At 59.2% G+C, this 10,660-nt stretch overlaps 1 protein-coding gene across 1 annotated transcript; it reads left to right on the top strand.

Annotated features, from left to right (window-relative positions):
- The first annotated feature begins 8,061 nt into the window (after nucleotides 1-8,061).
- GPIHBP1 (glycosylphosphatidylinositol anchored high density lipoprotein binding protein 1) lies at nucleotides 8,062-10,273 on the top strand. Its single transcript, XM_069465590.1, has 5 exons — nucleotides 8,062-8,113; nucleotides 8,684-8,803; nucleotides 9,175-9,177; nucleotides 9,764-9,877; nucleotides 10,035-10,273. The coding sequence occupies exons 1-5, from the start codon at nucleotides 8,062-8,064 to the stop codon at nucleotides 10,271-10,273; spliced, it is 528 nt and encodes a 175-aa protein (XP_069321691.1).
- The last annotated feature ends 387 nt before the right edge of the window (nucleotides 10,274-10,660 follow it).

Below are 10,660 nucleotides of genomic sequence, written 5' to 3'. Positions count from 1 at the left end.
GAGTTTATATTACTGTCTCATAACTAAAATTTTTAAATGAAAGCTATAAGATCTTCATTTGTGTGTCTGTATATGTGTTTAAATATGTTTCTGTATATACATATATTACGTTATATGTTATGTCTACATGGTACCAAATTGACTTATAGATAAATGAGCACTCATAAACTAATAAGCCCCCATATTTTCCAAGTTCACTTAGGTAAATCTTTAATACATAAGCTGATTTTAAAATTGTTGGTAAAATAAAATAAAAACTTCTTCAAAATTTAATGTAGACATTTTTGCCTGGGTCTGATGGTCAGACAGGTTTGTGCTTCCTCTGACAGATGTTTTAAAAGTACAGAAGCAGTACTTTTGATACTTGCTTAATGTGTCTGCAAGTTAGAGCTGTAAGGGCTGGCTGCTGGGCTCCTCCAAAGACTGACACACGTCTTACTGTGGGCTTGTCTTTAGTTTTGAGCCTTTGGATTCCAAGATCCGGACAAGTGATGATGGTGAGGTCTGGGGACAACACCTAGGCCTCCCCATCCTCCCTGCCCCAGCTGTGCCTCTTGGCCATGCTGGGAAGGCTCAGATCCTCAAGGAATTGTCCTTTGTCCTGGGCTTTGCATCTGATACTTAATTAAGATTGCTTACTTCCCAGGTTTTTCACTGAAAATAAGGGTTACTAAGAGTTAACATTATACTTAATATATATAATTAAAACTACTAAATGTAAGAGAAACAATTCTATATACAAAGTGTATACGGAACATAAAATGTGTTTTGGTAAAAAAAGAAAAGTTATAAGAAGGCATGAAAATGTGTTTTTTGTTAAAAGGAAAGTAATTTTGCATAGTTTAGAAGTTGTTAAAGGTTGTTTTAAATTGAAAGAGAAATGATAGATAGAACTGAAAAGCTATAAAAAGTTGGGAAACAATTCAGTCCATGACACTCCGTGACTGTCTCCATCCTCTCTGTCTCTGTGCGGATGTTGCATATGGATGGAGAAGTGCACACTCAGAGTGCCGGAGCTCTGTCCCCTTAGATGGGTCCTGCGGCCAGGTGGCAGGCAGTGGAGAGCGTGCTGTCCTGGAAACTTAATCCCTAGGCTTCTGTGCCTCTGCAGGGCTTCCAGGACAGCACGCTCTCCACTGCCTGCCACCTGGACTCAGGACCCATCTAAGGGGACAGAACTCAGCACTCTGAGTGTGCACTTCTCCATCCATATGCAACATCCGAACAGAGACAGAGGACGGAGACAGTCACGGAGTGTCATGGACTGAATTGTTTCCCCAAAAAGGTCTTATGCTGAAGTCTTAACCTCCAGTACCTCAGAATGTGGCTGTGCAGAGAGCAAAACCCAAGACTGACTTTGATCCTGCAGGACGCTGACTTGCAACGTAGGCTGAATTCCACCCCCAGCAGCTCAGTGTGAAAGTTAGAACATGGACCAGGAACTAGGAGGGGAGCCTGCGGTAGCCTGATAGCCCGGAGTCTGCTGAACACCCCCAGCCTGCCTTCCAGCCGCAGCAGCCTCTTCTTGCATCCTCAGAGGCTGCCGAGCCCTGTGTGCAGACCCTGTGCTGACCGCACCTCCCAGAAATAAAGGGAAGAAGCCGGTGGCACCCACCACCCTCCTGGCTCTCCCTCCCCAATGCCTTCTGCCGATTTCTGACTATAGTCAGAACATCACACCCCAGGGGACAAGGCATATGAAGGGAGAAGGCTGTCTGGCAAAAGAACACAAGAGTTTGTTGTTTTACACCAGCAAAAATCTGCTGAACGTGGGTGGGAACAGGGAGGCCATCACTTTAGCCTGCATGGTCGTGCTGGTGTGGACATAGCCCCAGCAGAGACTTTACATTCAAAAGGGTGCCTCTAGCAGCTGGCGGGATTTCTAACGCTCTGCTCACCTTGGTGACAGAATTAACAGTGCCACGTGGGCTGAGATGCTGGAAATGTTCAGCTGATAAGGAAGGAGACCCCGAAGCAGGTGCAGCCCACAGAGGCCCCTGAGCTGGGGACGGAGGCACAGCCGGTCTCTGCACACAGTCCTTGGGCCTGGGTCAGCTCACAGACTCTGCTGTCCTTGCAGGGCCTGCTGCGAATTTCCTCTCAGCCTCCCCACGGGGCTGCTGCCATTTGTCCCATTTGTTGAGGAACTGCGCAACAGGGAAAGGAAAGTACCCAGATGTCCTAGGGGAGTTCGGCACCGGCTCCAGCCAACACTGTTTATTTTGGGGCACCCTGATTGCCCAGGAGTTTCACAGTAAGGTGGGGACGTATCAGGGTGAGGTCGGGGGCCGGAAGCTCCTCCTTGGTAACTTCCCCAATCCCGGGTGCTACAACTTGCAGGAACCGGCGGGGGCTCCCCAGTCCTCAGGGGAAGGATCTGCAGCCCAGAGAGGCAGCACCGCGGGGTCTGGCAGTCAGCAGGGAAGCTGGTGCCTCAGCCAGCACACTTGGCACCCCCCAGAGATGGAGGTGGGGTCAGGGATCATAGAGAGGTGGTCTGAATGCCAAATGACCCTTCCTCCAAATACAGGTTGCCTAAAGCCCAAGGGGACAGCCCTGGGAGGAAGGGCTCAGAGCTAGGTTGAAGGCCTGGGCCCAGCAGGGAGGGACCGTGCTCCCCACACCAGCTCCCTGCACCTCCCCAGCATGCCAGCCTTCCCTCTCCTGAGGCCGCTCCCAAGCCCAGAGGCGGTGGGCCTGCTGCCCCTCAGCTTGGCAGCCTGATGGAGCGGGGGCGGTGCGTGGGGGGTGTCTGGCCTCTGACAGGCCTGGCCAAACTCAGGTTCCATACTTTGAGGGTGGCTCTGACAGCCCCTCCCTGTGCCTCCCTTTGCTCATTCCCAAAATTCAGAGACTCATTTCTCCCTCAAAGGGAGGGAGCCCTTTCCTGCCTGGCCATAGAACGGCCCTTAGAAGGCCAGGAGGGGCCTCGGGTGGACAGCACGGCATGGTCTTCCCTGCCCCCAGGAGACCGGCCCCCAGGAGGAAAGACGGGGCACACCTGCTGGGGTGAGGCCTGTCCCTGACCAGATTTGGTCCGAAGGTGCTCACCAGCACCACCCTTAGAGGGAGGCTGTAGTTACCCCATTTCACAGGTGCCCAGACTGAGACAGATGCCCCGACCTGCCCAAGGCCACACTGGGAAAGGAAGGCTCAGGCTCCAAATCCCCCCAACCTTCCTCTCTTGTTTCTGTGAGCACCTGTTTGCCACGGGCCCAGTCCCTTTCATACCCAAACCCAGCTGAAATGCCCCCAAACCCAATGAAGAAAATATTGCCAAGCCTGTCCCATAGGCAAGGACATGGGGCCAGGGAGATACAGCCCTCACCAGGGGCACCCGCTGGCAGGTGGAGGTGGGTGCAGCTCCCAGCCTGGGGATCATCCTCCCTGGGGGGTGGCGGAGCATCTGGGGTCCTGCTCTCCCTGGCAGAGGGCACCCAGTCCTGAACAAGCATCCAGGGCCTCTGGCTCTGCCACCAGCCTGCACTGGCCTCTCTGGGCCTGTCTCCTCATCTGTAGGTAAAGTCAGATGCAGGGCATCCAAGCTCCAAAAAAACAATGCACTCAACTAAAACCATGCCAGGCCTGGGAGCAGAGCAGAGGGCAAAGCGACCAATGCTTCAGTAGCCGGCATTCCAGGCACCAGCTGGGCTCTGGCCAGCAGTTAGTCACAGCTGCTATGCAAAGCAGTAGCCCCTGTGGTCTAATGAAACCCCTGCAGGGGGCCCAAACCAACCTTGGCCTGGGCAGGGGTCTCAACCTCAGCACCCACCCCCTGCACCCCAGATCCCCATCCAGAGCCCCAGAGTCCCAGAGCCACGTGCTCTGGCTGAGATGTGAAGGCTGTACCCCAGGGTTGTTCTGACGGCCCTGCTAAGCACAGAGCTCCTAAGTCAGGCTAGGAGGAGGAGAAGGGACCTGGGCAGGGGCAGGAGGAGGCCCAGGCTGAGCCCTGGACAACAGGGAGGGGCAGGAGGCTGCTGGTGGCCACTGCTGCTCCTGGAGGGGTGGGCAGGGCTGGGGCCCCGGGCCCTCACCTGCCCTCCCACGCAAGCCCACCCACAGACAGAACCCTTCTCCCTGCCAGGGCCCGTTTCAGAATGAGCAGGACAGCGCTGTACATGGGAGCTTTGGGGTCTTAAGAGGCCCTGTTTCCTCTGGGGTTGTGAGCCCAGAATGGAACAGGCACCGGACGATGGCTGGAGGAAGTCAGGGGGAGGTGCCCGTGGGCAAGAATAGGGGATGGCATCTGGCCTAGGCTGGGGGGGCCAAGCGTAGGTGCCCACCCCGCCATGCACCAACCCGCCCCCCTGTCCTGGCTGCAGTGTGGGAAAGTGAGCCCAGAGGGGCAGTGTCCCTGCGTGAATAGGCAGCGGTGGCACACGGAGCCCGCTTTCCTTCCTGTTTATGCACAAAGTAGCTCGCGGCAGCAACCGGGTCCCTGGCTTCATCCGTTTCCTGAGCTCTGACTCAGGATGTTAAGAGAGCCTTCATCTTCCACACAGCTGCAGAGTCTCTGCATAATTATTTTTAGAGTCTTTTTAAACATGTCAGTATGAGGGAGATTGATTTCTAATGGGATAAAATAATGATATGTACAGTGTGTTCCTTGCCCTTGTGTTTTTCTAGTAGGGGGGTGTTAAAACCAAGCTTTGAACCCTCAGCCAGTCCAAGGGCCCTGAGCAGGGGGTGAGGACGGGAGGAGTTCGTGGAGAAAGACCCGTGGAGAGGGCGGTGCTGGGCCTGAGTCTCTGCAGCCAGAAGGAGAAGACACTGCCAGGAAGGGCGTGGGGCCAGGGCCCTGCTGGCTGGTGTTAGATGTCAGCCACCGTCCGTCAGCCACTCTCCGCTGGTGGGAGCTTGGAGGCGTGAGGGAAGGGGAGACTCCAGAGTTGACGTGGATGGGCCGAGGGTGTCTAAGGACTAGAGAAAATGCACACTGAGAGCTCCTGGGGTGTGGACCGGTGTGGAAGGGAGGACGGACAAGGGGAGGATGCCCGCGTGCATGAAGGACTTGATGAATGAGCTTCTGAGACTGTCACATGTCTCCCTTGTGGGTTCCTGGGGGTGAATGGGGGCGCAGGGTGTGGGGGCCCCTCCAGGACCTGACAGACTGCTCCCTCTGGCCCACCACGTCTGCCTCTGTCTGCAGCTGGATTCCAGGGAAGAAAGGGGCCTGTGTCTCCGTGCGACTGCGGTGAGCAGCCTGCCTGACCTGGCACCAGGGAGTCCTCAGAAGGGGAGAGGGACCCAGGAGAGCTGCCCTTCCCCACCCACCCAGGGGAGGAGGGTCTGGACTTTGCTCTAAAAAGGAAGCCCGTCCCTCTGCCATAACCAGGTTCCCTGATTCCCAGAGACAGGAGAAGGTCAGATGCAAAGAGGGTGGGAAGGAGCCTACAGCAGGGAGCTGGTTGTGAGGGCTGGCACATCTGCAGCCCCCACTCTCCCAGTACAGACGCCAGACCCTTGGCCGTCGGCCAGAAACATTCGCTCACTCTTCCTCACAGGCAAACTCTGCTCATCCCTCACTCCCGGCCCCAAGCGGCCCCCTTCCAGGATGCATCCCTGATACTCCCACCCCAATCTCAGGGGCCAGCTGCCTCCTTGGGGACTGGATCTGGCTCACCTTGGTGTCCCCAGAGGCTACCAGCGGAAGGCTCAGAGTAGTCCCCCAAGGCCAGCAGAGCCCATGGCCCCTCCCCGGCATGACGGCAGCACTGACGTCCGCCAAGCCCCACCCTCACCATCTCACCCACTACCGGGCAGAAAGGAGCACCGAGCTCTGGGCCCAAGGCTGCTGCTGCCAGAAAGAGCAACGTGTTTCGTGCAGGCCTCCAGGGAGGAGCGGACCCAGAGACCAGCAGTGCCCAGAGGGGCCGCCTACAGCAGCCAGCCCAGCTAAGCCAGGCAGAACAGGCAAAGCCAGGGCCCTGAGGCACAGGGGTCTGTGGGCAGGGAGTTGGGGTGACTGGGCTTCCCTTAAAGGGCACTGTGGAGCATGGGCATGGCCTGGGGAGGAAGCTTGGGCCTGGAAAAGGCGTCAAACGCAGGGCCTTGCAAGACAGAGGCTCTAAAGTAGCCACAGTGGCTGCCCTCAGGGCCACCAGGCCTCAGCCCTGGCCCTGGGGTGGGGGGGATGGTCCGGCCCTGGGGTCTCAGGGAATATGTCCCCACCCTGGAGTGTCTGAGAGGACACAACCCTGCCCTGGGTGCGGGGGTGGGCTCCACACACACTGAGCCAGTCACTCTGCCCTGAGCCCTGGCGGCAGTGCTGGGGACCACGTGTCCGCCACCAAGGTGTCAGGGAAGGGGGCAGAGCGCCCCCAGCCTCGTGGGGCCATGTGGAACCTTCTGTGTGGACTGGGCCAGATCCTGCAGCCTTTCCTGTGTGGGACAGAGGGAGCCGGGTGCGCTGGCTGTGGGAGGGGCGGCGCTGCTGAGCCTCTCAGCCGCAGATCCTTGTCAGTAAAGCAGGGCTAATTATACTACCGCCCCCTAGAGTTTTTAAAGACCAATACATTTAAATTTAATTTTAATTAGTGAGTTTAAATGTTGCTGATATTGTCCCTAGGTAGAGTCTCACAGGCTCTGGCTGAGCTGGGCAGTTTGCACCTGGGCTGAAGAGGCGCTGGGCCCAGAGGGAGGCAACTCGAGGGGCCTGGACCCATGTGGAGGGGGTGGCAGGTGAAGACGACCCTGCTTCCTAACAGTCCTGAGAACCCCGTGAGGGCCCTTCCTGGGAGCAGCTCCCGCAGTCAATGGGGCTGTGGCAAGGCTGGGCACTGGGTGGGGGACAGGGAACCGTACAAGGGTGGAGGGCAGGGGTGAGGTGGGGCCAGGGGCAGGGCAGGGCATGGAGGCTGGACAGGGGTGGGAGGCAGGGGCGGGACAGGACGTGAGGGGGCGGGGCCGGGTGGGGCACAGGTGGGGCCAAGGGAGGGACACAAGGCGGGACAAGGGGGGGGCACGGGCGGGGCCAGGCAGGGCGAGGTGAGCATTAGGCATGCAGAGGTTGGGGGCACGAGTCCAGCTATGGCGGTGAGCACCGCTATAGGAGACCCTGGTTTCGAAAGTGATCTTGGCAGCCAGGACGGGAAGGGCTGGAGGCTGGGGAATGGCCCATAGGGTAGAAAGAATGACAGGTTCGATAGGATTAGGGAGGGCCTGTTGGCTGGGTGGCTAAAACTGTGGTCCCAGCAGATCCTGAAGAGCCGTCACCTGCACCAGGCTCTGTCCTAAACCCCAGCATGAGAAGCCCCAGGCGGCCAGGGAAGGCCTCTCTGAAGGGGTGACATCTGAGCAGAGACTGAATATGGTAGAGAGACAGCCAGGTGCATACTGGTGGGAACAGCATGCCAGACAGAGGGAACTGCAGAGGCGAAGGCCTGAGGTGGGAGCAAGGGGCAGCCAGGAGGCCGAGGCCCAGCGAGAGCACTGATGACAGGCAGAGAGGAGGAGGTGAGAGGAGGGAGCTGAGAGTGTAGCCTTAGCAGGAGGACGTTGGTTGTGTTTTTATTTAAAAACTCTGAAAGAGGCCTTGGGTGTGACAGTGACTTGAGGGCAAGATGCCTGGCCAATGGTCTGCGGATAGAGGGTCCCTGACCCTGAGCTCCTGTGGCTGTGCAGGGCCACGGCGTCCACACTCCAGACAAGGGGGTGACGGCTGCCAGATGCTGCCCAGCCCAGAGCAAGCCTCCCTGCCCCGCACTGCAGAGCTGAAGCTCTGAGGCCCAGTGAGGCAGGGCAGGGTCCAGTGGCTCCTGCGGCCGGCACCATCTTCTGCCAGGTGCAGCCACAGGCAGTAAGCAGCACAGGTGGACAGGACGCTCCTAGCCCGACCACAATGACTTCTCCTTCCCCTTGGGCCACAGAGATCCTGGAGGGAAATGGCTGTCCCTGGCCTGGTGCCTGGAGCTGGGGACCAGTGTGAGGCCCATTGTTTGAGGCTGGAGCTGGCGGGGGGCCACCGGGACTCCCCCACCAATGCCCTTCATCCCACTTACCACAGATCCAGAGCCCAGAGCGAGGACCCAGCGCGAGTGAGCGGCAGCGTCCTGCACGATGAAGGCGCTCAGGGCTGTCCTGCTCACCCTGCTGCTGTGCAGGCAGCCAGGTGCGGGCCCGGGGCGGCCCTGTGAGCCGGGTCACGCAGTTCCAGCCCACAGAGACCTCCAAGGACCCCCAGCCTGGGGACCAGACGTGGGCTTAGGGAGAGGAGGGGATAAGGCTGGAGTCCCCAGCCAGAAGGAGGAGGATGGAAACTGTTCTGGGCTCCCTGGGTCCCCAAACATTTGTGGCCCCAGCCAGGCCCTGGGGGCTCTCCTCCCCCAGGTTCCCTCTCTCCTCCCCAGCCCCAGGCTGGGCCTCTCCAGCACTGCAGAGTTTGGGGATCTGGCTTTTCTCCCAGCCTCCGTTTCCTTTTCTGTAAAACAGGCAGGCTACAGAGAGGGTTAGGTGGGGTGGGGGTTGGGGTGGCCACAGCGAAGGGCCGGTGCACAGCAGCTGGGTCGTTGGTAATGAGGATGCCAGGAGGCACTTGGACGCAGGACAGGCGTGGAGGGAGCGGAGTGGGGCACTCAGGAACGGGAGGGGGTAGGGGGCGGGGAGCAGGCATTTGCCTGGAGCAGAGTGGGTGTCCTCTGTATCGTGCAGCTGAGGTTTACAGGTGTTCCTGTGTGGCCAGGGAGAGGGCAGCCACAGGAGGAGGACGACGGGGACTACGGGCTGGACAGCTACGAAAAGGAAGATGAGGATGAAGAGGAAGAGGAGGATGCCAACACTATCCCTGGTGGCAGGGGCAGAGGTACCCCATCCATCCCCACCTGTGGGCCCTGCACTTCCCGCTCTTCTCTTCCTTCTCTTGGGGAACATTCCCTCCACACTCAGAGTGGTGCAGGCTGAGCGGGGCTTGTGTATCAAAACCGACCCACCCCCACCCCACCCCCGCCCCCCTGAGCTTGCCTCCAGTGGAATGGGGGACCCTCAGCACACCCCTCACCTCTCACCCTCACCATGACACTCCATTGCCCTCCAAAGTAGGGACAGGAAGGAAGGAGCCACTAACTGGGAGGGTCAGTGGTGGGCAGAGGTTGAGTAGGAGTTTACAGGGGTGGAAACCAGCGAATGCAGAGGCCCCAGGGCTGGGGTTCAGGTGGGAAAGGTAGGAGCAGGCAGTCAGTGGAGAGCCAGGGAAGGGCTTTGAGAAGAGCAGGGTGAACAACAGCATACCCAACAAGCCTCTCCCCAAATGGCTGGGGCCACCCTCTTCTCTCCCCAGTCCCCAAGAAGAAAGCAGAGCAAATGGCTACATGTTAACTGCACGGTCTGCCGCTGCACTGCCTGCCCCTGCAGCCCAGCCCCACCCCCTGCCCACCGCTCTGTCCTCCCAGGCTAGCCCCGCCCCACGCCCCTCCATGAGGTCCCCTGCACTGGGTCCTCTTCTGCCAGGCAAGATGCTCTGAGACAGGCTGAGTCAGACTCACCTGCAGGTCCTCCATGCCCACGGCAGGGGCCTGGGCAGTGCCACCCAACGAGAGATGAACGGAAAGTTCACCCTCAATAGCACAGGCTCCTGCACAGCTGGGCGTGTGGGGCCAGACGTGGGCTCGCTGGCCAGTCTGAGCAGGGAGTGCAGGAGGCTGCAGCAGGGCAGGCTTTGTGGGGAGCAGCTGAGAACAAGGAGGTGGACCCGGACTCACGAGGAGACTGGAGGGGCACAGAGCACAGGCTCGGAGGGCCCGCTTGAGCCCGTCCTTGCCCCCAGGACTGCGGTGCTACACCTGCCAGTCCCTGCGCAGGGAGGAGAGCTGCAACCTGACCCAGAGCTGCTCACTCAGCCAGACCTTCTGCACAATCCTCGTGGCCCACGGAAACACTGGTGAGTGGGCACAGGACTGTGGCACATGCACATCTGGGTGGCTGGAAAGTGAGGTGCCCTGACACCCATGCCTGAGGGGCCCACCCAGAGCGAGGTAGAGCCCCTTTGGCGACGCCCCACCCGGCCTCAGCCCCTATTCTCCAACCCCTGCCCCCAGAGTCAGGCCTCCTGACCACCTACTCAACCTGGTGTGCAGACAGCTGCCAACCTGTCACCAGGATGGCAGAGGGGACCCAGATGACTGTGACCTGCTGCCAATCCACCCTGTGCAACGTCCCACCCTGGCAGGACTCCCGAGTCCAGGACTCGCTGGGCAGGGGGGCAGGTGGCCCTGAAAGTGTGGGCACAGCCCTCCTGCTCAGCCTCCTCACCGGCCTTTGGACAATGGGGCCCTGAAGACCCTGACCCACCAGCTCCCACCCCAGCCCCCCCACCCGGCCGCACCTGGCCTGGCCAGCATTCTGCCAGCGCCTTCCCTCCCCTCCCCACTCCACCAGCTTTGGAGAATAAACTTGAAGCATCTTTCATGATCCAGCCAGCACTGGCTCCTCCCAGCTGGGTCTGTTTCCTCAGTTTCCCCACCGGGCAGCCTTGGCCTCCACGCTCCACTACCTGTGAGTGGCAAGATGGTAGTATCCAGGTGTCAGGCCCAGGCCCCCAGGACCTGCGGCTCACAGGGTGTGTCCACCGGCCCAGCCCGGGCTGAGATGACACTCACCATGTACCTGGCTGAGCCCCCCAGATTCCCACCACGGAAACTCCTCTGCCCTTTCCCAATTCTGC

The sequence above is a fragment of the Eulemur rufifrons genome, chromosome 3 (assembly GCF_041146395.1).
Source record: "Eulemur rufifrons isolate Redbay chromosome 3, OSU_ERuf_1, whole genome shotgun sequence".
Lineage (NCBI taxonomy): Eukaryota > Metazoa > Chordata > Mammalia > Primates > Lemuridae > Eulemur > Eulemur rufifrons.
The sequence above is the reverse complement of the archived record's forward strand: the minus strand, read 5'-3'. Positions and strand labels throughout refer to the sequence as shown.

Excerpts from the sequence above, each read along its gene's own strand:
- GPIHBP1 (XM_069465590.1), top strand. The coding sequence starts at position 8,062 with ATGAAGGCGCTCAGGGCTGTCCTGCTCACCCTGCTGCTGTGCAGGCAG. Across the intron at positions 8,114-8,683 it reads GCTGCTGTGCAGGCAGCCAG|GGAGAGGGCAGCCACAGGAG; the intron begins GTGCGGGCCCGG and ends CTGTGTGGCCAG. Across the intron at positions 9,878-10,034 it reads CGTGGCCCACGGAAACACTG|AGTCAGGCCTCCTGACCACC; the intron begins GTGAGTGGGCAC and ends CCCTGCCCCCAG.